Raw genomic sequence first — 14,839 nt, forward strand, 5'->3', positions numbered from 1 at the left:
TAGAATTTTGGTTGTCTACGTTTTTGCATGTGTGTTGAAGATAGACTAATACCTAAAAAAAGTAATTTCTTTTTAAACTAAGTGAATTAAAAAGAAGTAATAAGGTAAAGTACCCAGTAGTTGAACAGATTTCAAAGTAAAACTTATTTGACCCTACTTTTAATATATACAGATGTAATTATTAGTTCAAATTAGTGATTTTCATGAAAATATAAACAATTCTGAATTGTTTCCAAGTTCAATTCCAAATTAAATACCGATTGGATTCACTTTTCGAGTAGTATCTGTTTCCAACAGCAAGTGCACTTTATTTGCTGTTGATGTTTTGACTTGCGCAACTATGAGCCATTTGATGCGCATTGAAGTATTTTTGTAATGAAATATGATTTGAAAAAAAAATTTTTTTTACAAAAGATGCAGTAATTCTTTTTTATATTTTAATCTTTAATTATCTCCAGTTCTGATTAGTAAATTTTTTAAAAGAAATAATCTCATTTTTACACGCTTTATTTTAGCTTCACCTGTATGTTTGTTTGTTTGTAACCGACTCCTTTAGGCGCGATTTTGGCCCACTTTAAACGGCCAGATTTCGTTCAAACTTTGTAGATTTATCGAGGACCGATGACAATACACTAATTTGATAAAATTATTCCATTTTTCAATTTGCAAAATAAGATTTTTGTTAATTTATATAATTTTCATCTATAGTCGATAAGGCAGAAATTTTTATTTCCAACCATTATCTTTAGCCGATTTATCTAATATTGACAAATTTTCGAATACCAAAGAGAATTTTTAATTCAACAAAGCATATAATAGTTTAAAAAAACTCAAAAAAAAAAAACAAGCTATTATAAATAAACCAAACTAAAAAGTAGAAAATAAATAATAGTTTAAAAAAACTAAAAAACACGCTTTTTATAGAAAACCGAACTAAAAAAATAGAAAATAAGTTTTAATAAATTTAAATTAAGAATAATGTTAAAAATTTCAATAAATATAAATTAATAATAGTGCAAATAAAAAAAATCTATTTTATTTTAAAAAAAGCGTGGGGTGCTTTTTAAGAAATTATAAAAATGATAATCACTCTGCTCATGTCTGTCAATAGAATATTTATATCTAGTGACCCATGCACCCCACGCTTTTTTTTAAATAAAATACATTTTTTTTTTGTTTACACTATTATTAATTTATATTTATTAAAATTTTTAACACTATTCTTAATTTAAATTTATTAAAACTTATTATCTATTTTTTCAGTTCGTTTTTCTATAAAAAGCGTGTTTTTTAGTTTTTTTAAACTATTATTTATTCTTCTGTTATAATTCATATAAATAACAGTGAAAATGAAAATAATTTTTGTTTAGACAATTTCTATCCCCGGATAAAATTTATTTACTCACATAAAATCTCAGAAACTTGAGGTACATCCTTCTACTAATAATACAGAGAACAACCTCTCTAAATTTCTCCCGAATCGATAAATTACTTTTAATCTAAATAAAAAAAATTTTTTTTCGACAAATCTATTTATAAACTACGTTCTATCGATTGAACTATTCAAGATTTAATATTTAAATTTACAACTTACAAGAAACCAAAAAATTAACTTTTCTCAGAAACCCATTTATCATGAATATATTAGTCCCCAAATAACATAAATTTTATTACTGTCAAATATAGTAACTTGTCCAAAGAAAGTTACGTAATTAAGTGAACTAATATTTAAGTCGAGCTCTTAATCTCCGTCAATCTTATTTCGCTGGTTTCTAATCGCCAGAACATTATCCGTCATCTTGGAGAGACGGAAAAAAAATCCTGGAAATTTATCTTCCTCCCTTCCGCTTCTTCTTTCCTTCACTTTTTTATAAGCAAGTCTCCTTTTTTTTTTTGACTTATCACAATTATCTTGATCAACGTGTCACTCTTACCGATCTTGATTAATTGCTTATAAATACAAAAAAAAAAAAAATTGAAAAATTTAAGGATTCAAGGACTGGCAAATGAGTAACAACAATTTTAACATTATTTATTTTTATTATGTTAATTATTTTTTTTTTTTCATTCATCAGTGATATTAGAACTAAATCGCGTGCTTAAAGGTAAAAGGGTTTATAGCTAAGCGTTCACAAGACGAGTTATGCTAAAATAACAGCCTCATTTACAAAGTTTAATACAAACAAATAGAAAATGAATCAATCAAAAACAAATTACGTAAAAATTAAATAATAAAAAAAATCACAATGACAGATAACATTCAAATATTTTGAAATTTCCCGCTTTTTTTAAAACATTTAAATATTTTGAAATTTCCCGCTTTTTTTTAATATTCAAATATTTTAAAATTTCCCGCTTTTTTTAAAAAATTGTAATATTTTAAAATGATAACATTTGAACATTTTAAAATTTTCCATTTTTCTTTAAACCTTATAATTTCATGATAATTGTTCATGTTTTCAAATTTTATAATAACTATTTTTTAAAATAAAAAGCGAGAAAATAATCACACTTATGACTTTTTTAGGACAATTTTTTTTTACACGGGATGAAAAAAATTGTTTTCTCTTTAAAATCTTTATTTTTTTGATTAAAAAGATTACAACTGTTTAAAAAATTAAAAAAAAAAAAAAAAGATTAAGGATTCAAGGACAGGCAAATAAGTAACAACAATTTTAACATTATTTATTTTTATTATGTTAATTATTTTTTTTTTCATTCATCAGTGATATTAGAACTAAATAACATATACGCTTGTTCATTATTATTCTTGTTATTAGTATTAGTATCGTTATTGTTATTATTATTAGTTCTGATTCTTTATAATTTTTTTCTATTCCTCTATTGATATTTTGTTTATTTATTAAAATACATGACCCCGAATTATTTTTTTTTTTATATTTTTTTTATTAATTTATTCCAAAAGCACAAGTCAAGATAACATTTTGGTCAGGCTCAAATAAATTTATCCCTACATATTTTTCTAAAAAAGTTTTTTTTAAATAAATAAGTCTAGTCAATTTTCGGTAAATCACTCAGGGCCCATTGAATTGTGAATTATTCTCGATTATCTGGAATTTTATTTTGTAATGTGTAATATCTTATCATATCATACATATATATATATACATGTATATAACTATAAATGTATATATACATATATATAACTAACAACAATATATAATATTATTATTTATTATCGTTACTCTTATCAATTTGTTTTCAATTATTGTTTTTAGTATTTTTATGTTCATTGGGTTTTTTTTTTTTTTTTTTTTAATTTACTTATAATCACATTTAACAACAAATTTTGCTCGTATTCCAGCGTTCAACTTGTAAGCCAACTATATATATATTTATATATATAATATATTTTTTTTCAATGTACTTTATACAAGAATTTCAATTTCAACTAATAACACAATTATGCAAAATGAATTTTAAAAAATTTTCAATTTAAAACAAATTCCTCAGCAAGTTTCGTGCGATTTTTTGGCACGCTATTTGCAATTAAAATTTTTAATTTTCGACGTTCATTCATTTATTTATCAACTTCTTATTTCGGGTTTTTTTGGTTCGTGTTTTTTAAATTCATACTATTAAATAACGTAGTTTTATTTATTTACTTTATTTTTTATTATAAAGAATAATAAATATAGGCATCCACAGTATTGCTTCTTGTTTATAATTATTTATTAAGTTTTTTGTTTTTTTTTTTATTTACTTTTATTAATTTTGTTCGCAAAACAACAATTAATAATTATTCGAATATATTCAACAATTCCCGATTTTTCGTAGAGGTTGGCTCTTCCCGCGCATGAGAACAACCGACGCGCATGCGCGTGACAAGTTCCTAACGTTCCAAGCTACCGCATGGTTTATTCGTGAAAAAAAGATGCGCTCCGCTAAAAATAAAAGAAAATAATCGTGTTTAAATAAAATTTAACATCTTCCTGCACAAATTACATAAAATTTTTATTTCTGATCTAGAAATTTGAAAAAAAAAAAATACAATTTTTACATCCGAAAAATCGCACAAGTCCGCTCGAGGTGTAAAATTTATTTAATAATTAATAAATTTATATTTTTCAATTATTTTGATAACAATTCATACCAAATAATATGGCAGTTAAAAAATGATTATTTATTATTCAATTATTTATATTGTGTTTTAATAATCAATCTCTCTCCCTTTCTCTCGTGGATTAATCATTTTTTTTTTCAAGTTATTTTTTGACCACTTATACAGGGCACTTAAATTACTGGTTTTGTTTGTTATTATTCCAAAATTCAACTGGTTTTTTGTTTGACTTTGTTCATTCATACACGTACAAAGCTAAAGCTTAAACACCATATTTTATTTTTCAACGTTTAATCTTAATTATTTAACTAATAACCAAACTCACTCCATTTATATGATCGTTTATGTTTTATATAATTAATCAATAATTTAATACTAATTTATTAGTACATGTTTAATAATAATCATCACTCTCATTATGTATGTAATAATAATTGTTCTTTTTTCTTCAATCCATTTGATAATGAATTTTTTAAATAATTAGTTAATAACATATTAATGCAATTAATGTAAATATTATAATTCAAATCTAATGCTGATTACGTTTTATTCATTTAGTTATATTGGTTTTATTTATTACTTATTTAATAATGCGTTGTGTCGTTGTCTCTGAATAGTCATCTTTTTTTAAATGTTAAAGAGATTTGTTTAATAACAGGTTTTGTGGTTATTTTTATTGTAAATCAAGTATTTTTCGCCGATAGATCGGTTATACCGATAATCGATGATCAGTAAGTTAGAAGTGATCAACAATCGGTAAAACAGTTTTTGGGGTTTTTAAATAAATTCAATTTTTTATCAAAATTTTTTTGAAATTATTTGATTATAAACGAGCGTTTTTTTTTAACCAAATTTTTATAAAAAATTCTTGCTTGCAGCTCAATTGTAGTTACCATCAATCGGCAATAAAATTTTTTTTTATAGTCAAGAATTTTAAAATCTTTTTTTAAGTAGACTAGAATTCAAATTTTCGCGCGCAAATTTTCAAATGAAAATATTCGCAATTTTCAAACTCAGGCGCTTGCGCGCGCAAATTTGAATTCTAGTATTTTCATATTTTTCATTTAAATTATGAGTTGATGTTTTTTCTGAGTCAATTTATGCCGAAATTGACAATCTAACATGATTCTGATTTACCGATAATGATCATTAACTTATTCAATGCTGGTGTAGACTTTTTTAAATTTATTAATCAGTAAAACGTGAAGATTTAATAAACTTCTAAAAGCTGAAAATTTAAACTTTTCGGTGGGTTTATTAAAAATTCTTTATTTTTAATTTAAAATAACTAAAGAATAACAACAAAAAATTTATTACGTTCTAAACATGAAGAGAATGTATTTAACATCTTATTTTCATCTAAATATACAATATTTAATTATTAAATTAATTAATTATTATTATTTATTATTCTTTAATAAGAATTATCTTGCAGAAATTTTCTCTATGTAATACGAATCATGAGTAACAAGTTGTAGATTTATAATATTAAATTTATTTTTATTTTAAATTTAATATTTATTTATTTTTGATATCACGTGCCACGTTGCTTTGTACGAGCTGAGGGTGGCGTTTTTTTTTTTGTTTTATTTAGTATTATTATCAAAGATTTTTTTTTCATTTTATATTTTTTGAGAAAAAGAAACAATTTTCAACAGGAATATTCGTTATTCTGAAAATTCAGTAGAAAGGGTTGTATAGTAATAATAATAATAAGTTGGGCCATTAAAATTTGAGTGAGATTTAGAGTTTAAGAATTTCAACAATTTTTTTTTTTTATTCATCTTCATATCAATTAATAATAATAATTATATAATAATAATAATAGTTGGTAATAGAGTTGGCTGCTATTAGGCCACAACAATGGTTCAAACGGACTGACAAACTCGAATCGTAGCGTCTTGTCAATTAATTTTATCAGAGCTTTTCTTCATTCGAATTGTCCTGTTATATCAATAGCTTTCACAGCAATGCACAATATACACTTTTTAAATAATTATTTATTTTTAAAAATGTTACTAGATTTTTCAAGTTAAATTTTTTTGTTTTAAAAATAATAAAATTTGGAAAATGAGCAATCTGTTGGTCAGTTAATTAATTAATATCAATTAACGTTAGGACGCGAGTTCGCAATGTTGGGTAATCACTCATTTTCCGAAGTTGAGCAATTAATTTATTTAATATCGTAACTAATCGACTGAAAATGTCTGATTTTAAAGTCAATTTTTAAGTTTATAAAAGAAAGCTACGACTTCAAACTTAATTACGGTCATTTATAAAAGCAGAGGTGACTCTACTGTAATTAAGACATATGTGGTCAAAGTACGGACTTGGTAAACTTTGTGCAGTAAGTTACTTAGTGTACTTAGTGAATTTTCACCCGAAACACAAATAAAATTAAAAAAAGACCATTCGGCAGCCGAAATGGAAGAAAAAATTATGAGTGCACCAAAATAGATTTTTTTCAGCGTAGAAATACATGTAAATATGTAAATTAAAGCTTGATTTTTCAGCATTGAGATGGATTTTACAGAATTTAAATATCTCGACGCGATCAAAAGTTATTTGGAGGAAAAAAGGTAAAAATATGGAATTTTCGAAATTTTTAAATGCTGTAATTTTTAAACTTATTGACCGATTTAGCTCAAATTTGAACTCGACAAATTTGTCATGAGGACAAATACAATAGTTAGATTTTTATGAAATCTACTAAAAAGCTGAGTGTAGGGGATCAATTAAACCACGGGGCAATTGAACCATCCGAATTAAAAAATCGAAAAAATTGAAAAAACGCTTCCTGCTCTTAGAATTAGATTCTTGCGAAAAAATTGAAAAAACGCTTCCTGCTCTTAGAATTAGATTCTTATATGTGGAACTCGGTTATGATCAAAATTTGAAATCATTGCGATTGATAAATTTTGAAAAATTGAGATTTTTTTATTTTTAGGCGTGTAAACTTTTTTTTCGGCTGGTGACAAATTGTTTAATAATATTTCAATTTTTGAATTAATTGATAAAGTTTGAATTGTAGTCCTTCTATATACTTATACTTTATAATCCTCAACTTTGTTTATAGTGATATAATAGTTTATTTATTTATTATTTACTATTAATTGTTATAAAATTATATGGGGTCAATTGAACCAGCAGTCCCGGGGGCGATTGAACCATACGGAGAAGCATGGGACATACGCGCGCATCTTGACTCTACGTGAAAAAACTCACGGAAATAACCTAACAATTTGATGAACTGAATTTATGATGAAAATTATTTTTAAATTGATTTTTAATTTATTTAATATAATATCTGTGCAATAAAACGGTGCAACAGTAATATTACCAAGTAACAATTAATGTATTATTTATTAAAAGTTCGGGTTTGAGTTTTAAATATTATTGGTTCAATTTACCCCAAGCAGTGGTTCAATTGCCCCCGAGCGGAGGTCAATTGAACCATTCGACGCGATTGGATAAATAAATAATTTTTAAAAATTCACGTTGTTTATTGACTAATTTATGTATTGATAATGATAGTAGACATAATAAACTACCATTCCAAGAAAAAAAAATTATTATTTAGTTTTAATTCGAATAGTAAAAAAATTACTAAACTTTTTTTGGTTAAATTGACCCTCTTCTCCCCTAACTTTAGTGTTATAGCGCTATTTTGTTCAGTGTCCGAATAAAAACTGGGTTTAAATTTTTCTCCATTGGAAATTAGAATTTTAATTTAAAAATTTTTCAACTGACCAATAGACGGATCAAATAATTGAATTGAAATTATTTGCAATAGTTTATAAAATTGCCACAGTAATTAGTTGAAAAATTCCGTTAAAAAGATAAGTTTTATCTGAAAGTAATTGTTATTGCGCCTGCGCCGAACCAAGTTGAAAGCGGCAGTAGGCACAAGACACTACCGTGTCTCAGAAAAAAAATTCTTGTAACGATTAGTCAATCCAGTAACAATTTTTAAAAATAAATAAATAATTATTTAATCAAGAATAAACCTGAATATTAAAAGCATTGACAAAGTTCTGAATATCGAGAAACAACAACGACATACGGCATTACCTAGCATTATAACAATAGCATTAGCAACACTGCAATTAATAATTATCGAGCTAAAGATTAAATAGACATTCATTTCAAATTCACATTTTTTAAAATTCATATTGTTTAAAGTTTACACGTTCAAAGTTTTTTATTTTGTTAAACGATGACAGACGAGTTTCATATACCACTAAAGAATATTTCTAATTATTTTTTTATTGCGATTAAATTATAATATCAATGATAAACATCAGTATTAAAATTTAATCATTTACTGTTTTTTTTTTTTAAATTTTTTTTAGTATTGTAAGACATTTAAACATGCATGAATAGAAGTATCGTAAGTTAGTATGCAGATATTATTTTTAATGATATTACATTCAAACTATCTTTGTTAATAAGTTTATTATTTTATAATTTCGTCATAGGAAAATTAAGGGAAAAAAATATTTATTTTTATTTCTATAAAAATAATTAGTTTTTTATATTTATCTTCACTTTTTATGGCAGAATATAGTTTTATTTAAATGTTAATTAATTAAAGAAATTGTGACAGAAAAAAAAAAGTAAAAGCAAAATATTTTATACAATTCCTTTTTATATATTAAAATATATATTTATTAATTATTATTTATTTTGCAATAATTGACTTTTAGTAATGTACTTAAAAAAAATTAATTCTCACGACAAATTATTCAAGTTATTGTCAAATTAAAAATAGTTTTTGTTTTTATTTCTTTTTTTTTTGTTTTTGTTCTTTTTTTTTTTAAGTTGTTTAGCAGACAATGAGCAGAGCGACATTGACAAGCGTCATGCAATTTTTAGAGCGAGAGATAAAGAGAAAGAGAGAGAGAGAGAGAGAGAGAGAGAGAGAGAGAGAGAGAGAGAGAGAGAGAGAGATTAGATATAGAGAAGAAGATAATGTTTGAAGATATTATTATAATTTATCACAAAAGCAGAGATTATACATTGAGATTATTAAAAAAGCTTTAAATTAGTAATAAATAGATTTTAATAAAGTATTTTTGCTACACATTAACTAGAATTATTGTTTTGCTAGTACGTAGTGGAGTTTTATAATAAAATGTAGCAGAATTGATATAATTATTGATAAATAACTTCATTTTATTTCAGAAAAAGTTAAGAAGAAATATTAATAATTTTTATTCAAAATTTCGCGCTAATTTTTTTTGAAAAATTCAGTAAGATTTGAAAAAATATTACAAATTTTGTAAAAAATTTTTAATTTCTAAAAGAATTTTCGACAAATAAAAAAGTAAAAAATTGAATAAGTTTTGTATGAAAATTTATAAGATGAAATCTAGCCGACAATAATTTTAGTTATTTACGGCAAAATAATTAAGACAAAAATACTTAACAATAAAAATAATTATAATAGTAATAATAATAATAATAATAATAATAATAAAAAGTGTTATCATTCCAGGGACGCGTCGATTCGAGGATATACAGTTTTCCGTTCAAACTAGATAACATCTCTCATGTAAAAAATAAATACTAATGTAATAGTTATAATAGTACTGTACGATTATTATTCATATAATAGCTAATGACACTTTGTCTTTTTAAAAAAAAGCATGCAATTTTTTAGCGTCAAAAAATTTTAACTAAACCTCAATAATCTTCTAATAATTAAACTTAGTATTGAATATATTAAAAATTCAAAATAATTCAAATTAATAATCATTCACACAACAATCTCTCTTCTCTCTCGCATTTATTCAAAACTAAAATTACGCGGTCTTGGCAACACACTCAAAAAACGTTAATTAAAAAAAAAAAATTTTTTTTTCAAAAAATAAAAAAAAATTTTTTTTTTTTAATTTTTTTTTTTTTTTTTTTCAAAAAATTTACTATAATCATCATCATTATTTTTCAATAACAATAACAACAATAGTAGCTTTAATTTTTTTTATTTTGTAGATTTTATATATAAGGCATGCATCATCCGCCGGTGAGTATCTTCCGTCGTTAATTAATTAATTAATCAATAATAATATTCTAAATATTTATATATCCACAAAAAAACGTTCAACTAATTTGGAAGATTAAGCTCACCTAACACTAATTTTAAATATTCCTTATTAATCATTAATTAATAACTTTAACAAGTGCCTCGACGTGCGTCAGCTAAAAATACGGGCAAAAAAGATTCACCTAAAACTTTTTACACAAATATATATTGTGCAAAAGATTATTTAATATATTTTTTTTTTTTAACTTTTTTGGGGAGTAGGAAAAAAGGGGTATAGGAAATTTATCAGATTTATTCTCATTAATCATGGCCCTGTGTCCCTACCTAATTATTTATAATTCATAATTAATATTATCACTAATTTTTTTTTTGAAAATTTTTTTTCTATTTTTTGTCACTTTTTTTTTCAAATATTCAAACAGCCGTTGAACGGTTCAACAACTACATAACTTGCTAAATATTAATGGGTATTACTAATTCATTATTATTATTTGTTATTTGTATTAATTTCTAAAAACTCAAAACTTTTTAATATTTATTATTTATTAATTAATTAATCCTCGTTGTTACGTAATAATACGAGGAAAATGAGTCCCTTCGATGCTTAAATTAGATTTTTTTTTTTTTTTGGTTCCAAGTCGTTACACCCCCGGCGGATTTAAAATCGGAGCCTCGCCGCCAATTTTCGCGGGCTTTAAATTAAATTAAAAATTTTTTTGTCTAAAATTTTTGAATTGACCGGGGACGAAACGCTCGAGGGTGAATCGCTTTGTCGCCTTTTTAGTCAATCGTCAAATGTTGTAAATAAAAAAAAAACTTTTCATGAAAGCATGTCAATGTCATTTAGTATAAATTAAAAGGAAATTAAAATCCAGGGAACGTCTGCTAAAACATTAAGTGCTTTTATAAATTAAGAGAGAGAGATATTTCATTGAGTGCTTAACCAGATATTTAAAACATTTTTTCCTTCATCCGTATCCTTTTCTATTTTATTTTATTTATTTAATAATAATAAAATATTTGAATCTCAAAGCCTTTTGTCATATCACGCTTTACTTAAGTTCTTAGCCGTTTTTTTTTCTTTATTCTTTTCATTATTTATTTTTTATTATTTTTATTCATTATTACTTTCTTTAAGTTACTTTGTCTCTATAATACGCTCTTACCATTCTTTTAAAATATTTTAATCTACTCTTATAAGAATTAATACCGTCTTTAAATGATTTTTATTATTCTCAATTTTCAATAAAAAATGATCATTAAACAAATTTATTTAAATTGTCGCGAAATTTTTTTTAAAACTAATTCAACTAATTTAACGATCAAAATTTAAATAGCTTAGATTTAACTTTGACGATTGTTGTAGTGGTTGTTAATTAAACAGCAATTAATCGAGCGTTAGAGTACTCCTGTATCTCATCTCTATTGGCTGCTAGAGATGATACTAGTTTATTAATTACCAGTGATTCATTAAATTATTAACTTGTTATTTCGAGGTGATAATTACTAGCTAATAATTTATTGGTATAGGTATAACAATCACTAGTTTTTAATGGTAACTGGTTACTCATTGCAGGCTACATTTGTTCTCGAGTTGTGATTTTATCTCTGTAACGTGTGTTTCCAGTGTTTGTTTTAATTCTAAAAAATATTTCATCGTTAAATTTTTTATTTACCTCTTTTATTGACAGTTTTCAAGTACTTACTTGTAAACTCATCTTGTTCCTCAGCTTCAGCTTCCGCTGCTAATTCCTCTGGTGTTTTTTTCTTGCGCATCAGAGGATTTGGTTCTTCTTGCGTTATTTCTTGAATTTCTTCGCGTTTTTTTATGTTGTACTGCAAAAAATAATTAATTAATTTAAAATAATACAAAAATTTTTTTTTTCAAGTCTTATAATATTATTTTAAGCAAAAAAAAATTTTTTTAGGTCAAGAAACCATGTAATCTTGATGCAAGATTTCCTATTATCAAGCAAAAAAATTTTTCGAAATTTTTTCTCATCTTAAAAAAAATTTTCTTAGATCAAGAAACAATTATTTTTTTAATTTAGTAATTTTGATCCAAGATTTTTTTATTATCAAGTCAATACAACGATACAGTTGGCTAAAATTAATTTTAGCTTATTTCAATGTCTACGGGCTTCAACAAATTTTTTTTCCATTGTTTGATTGAAAAAATTAACTCAATTTTTTTATTGATTTTTTAAAATGAGATTTGGAACTAAGGCAATTGTAGCGGTCAGAAAAAATCGAGTTCATTTTTCCAATCAGAGATTGATTTTTGGAGAAATTTAAAAAAAAAATTGAAATTTTTTTCTTTTTCAAATGTCTTGAAAAATTAATCTCTTTGATTGAAAAAATAAAGATTTTTGAGAAAAAAAATTTTTTTTTTCATTGAAGAAATGAATTAAAATCGAAAAATTGCTCATAATGGTGATTTTTGCAAAAACAAAGAATTTAAAGCTTCGGGGCACTATGAAAAAAAAATCGCAGCGCTTTGAATTTTTCAGGGATTTTAGGGGACACTTGGAGGTTATCGAAAAAATATATTTTGTCCATTAAGCTTGTTAAATTTTTACTGCGACAATTAATTAACCTCATGCCGTAACAGTCTTTGTTTTGAGCCAATAGCAGTATGCCTCGGAACAACGCAAAAAATTTTCCCACCCGGAGAAAATTGTATTGCAAGTGTACTGTGAGTATAATGCAAAAAGCATAGACTACATTAAAATTCATTTATATAGAGTCTATGATTCTTCGATCGCTCCGTGAGTTATACAGTCCAGTAGCACGTTAAACTTGGAATAAAAAAATAGTAGGTTCGATTCCCAGCTAGAATGGAAATTTAGTTTTTTATTTCTATTTCTTCCGACAAGAAAAGATCTTGAGAAAAATTAATAATGTCTCAACTCTACGCGCAAAACTTTAAATAAGTCGATGTAATCTTGAATGGACACATCGACTTCTTGACTCAAAGTGATCAGAGCTTTGAACTATAAGTACACAAGATTCATCCGGGAAGCCATAATTTTATCTTGATTGAAGAATAATATCTCTTGCTCAACTTGATAAAATATTAGATTCAAAATTTTTAAATTATTTGAAAATATTTTCTATCAAAGCTAAAAAGACTTCACAATAGTTTTCTAATTCTTCAGATAAGAGTTTTTTAATTTTGTGAGAGTAAATTTTTTTGGATTAGAAACAAAAATTTTATGGCGATGATACGAAATAGAAGACAAATATTTTTTTGTTTTTGTGTTAAAATAGAATTGTTTGATCATTTTTCATCAGTTTACTTTGATAAAAATCCTTCTGTAAATGTATTTGATGGTTTGTTTCACGCAGATAAAATTTTATTTATCAGTTACAAGCTATTCAGGTAGAGAAAAAAATTACATATAACGTGGTAGATAAAAAAAAAAAAAACAAATACAAGAGTTTAATTGAATTAACCGTTTTAATTGAAAAAGAGAGTAAACCACAAGTAATTGATTTTTACAATACAAGAGGTCATACATGAACTACAGTTCAGCAATGGCAAGTCCAAAACATGTGTATGTACAAATCTATATAGGTGTTTTCATCCATTGCTTTCAAGAGTGTTTTAGTATTGACTTTCACAAGTAGTAATTAACGTCAGGTTCAGATCAACCTTTGACGGTCTACGAGGTTCGACCTCATTTACACTAGTACCATTTGTCTTACTCACGTATGACCGGTATCATACTTCTATACTTTACAAATCGAAGGTTCGTTTAAAATAGATCAATTATTTTATTCATTTATATATATATATATATATATATATATTAGGGTGATTCAAAAAAAAAGAATATTTTTTTTTTCGTTTGGTACTCTGAAAAATAGGTTCCTAGACACCTCCAAGAAAGCCTCTCCAAGCATGAGTTCTTAATTGTAACGGGAAGGTCCTCCTTCTTACAGTTTTCTATTTTTTCTTATTATCAGATAGAAAAATTTATATCTCGCTTCCAACTACTTGAAAAAATATCTTGTTCCTTAGATTTTGTAGGAAATTGAATGCTCTACAAAAAAGGTCTCTTACGATTTTTTTCGTAAACCCAACCGTTTAAAAGATATTAACGGTTAAAGTTTGATTATTTTTGGGAAAATTTTTTATTTCTTATGAATTTTATAACTCAATGAAAAAAATCATTATGAATGATGAAACTCATAGTTTTGTAGGAAATTTACTGCTCTATAAAAATGGTCTCTTATGATTTTTCGATCAAGTTGAGCGTTTACGAGATATTCATCGTCAAACATCAATGCATATCAATTTTTCTAGTTTTTGATCAATAATTCGAAAAATTTCAATTTATTCTGTGAGTTTCAAGGAAATTTAGACAAATTTGAGTTTTTATTATAAAAGCAACTCCTATAGATGTTTTCTGTTCAAAAATTCATTTAAAAGTTTTTATTCTAATAATATTTTTTTAAATTTTATCTTTAATAATTTAAAATCTTAATCGCGTTGTCATTTATTATTATGAAATTTGTTCAGTGCGTATTTTTAATTTGTTTTTCACAAAATATACATAAAATTTTCGTTCGAGGGGATTTTTGTTTTGAATTCCATTTCTTCTTCTGTTTGTCTTCTGAAACTAACGCCATCTATGTTTTTTACTCTCAACTATCTTCAGTATCTACCCATTTAATACCGTATTTTCAGTGTTCCTAAAACTGATCAT

General features: G+C 24.9%; 1 protein-coding gene across 8 annotated transcripts in view; it reads right to left on the reverse strand.

Moving 5' to 3' along the window:
• Positions 1-2,673: 2,673 nt before the first annotated feature.
• Cpx (synaptic transmission protein complexin) overlaps positions 2,674-14,839 on the reverse strand; it is a 66,051-nt gene continuing 53,885 nt past the window's right edge. Inside the window, exons 4-6 of one of the 8 annotated variants that reach the window (XR_012478881.1) lie at positions 11,834-11,963; positions 11,635-11,768; positions 3,692-3,905 (exon numbers count right to left, since the gene is read on the reverse strand). Coding sequence is in view for 7 of the 8 variants with exons in the window: in XM_074240186.1 (XP_074096287.1) it covers positions 3,775-3,905; positions 11,804-11,963 (291 nt within the window). In the remaining variant the exon portion in view is untranslated. Of the gene's footprint in view, positions 3,906-8,949; positions 11,769-11,803; positions 11,964-14,839 lie in introns of those variants that run through there. The other 7 variants (XM_074240192.1, XM_074240189.1, XM_074240186.1 and 4 more) reach the window with 7 other exon arrangements.

This window comes from Cotesia typhae, unplaced genomic scaffold (genome assembly GCF_013202065.1).
Source record: "Cotesia typhae breed Kobodo isofemale line unplaced genomic scaffold, CoteBio_Ctyphae contig_26, whole genome shotgun sequence".
NCBI lineage: Eukaryota > Metazoa > Arthropoda > Insecta > Hymenoptera > Braconidae > Cotesia > Cotesia typhae.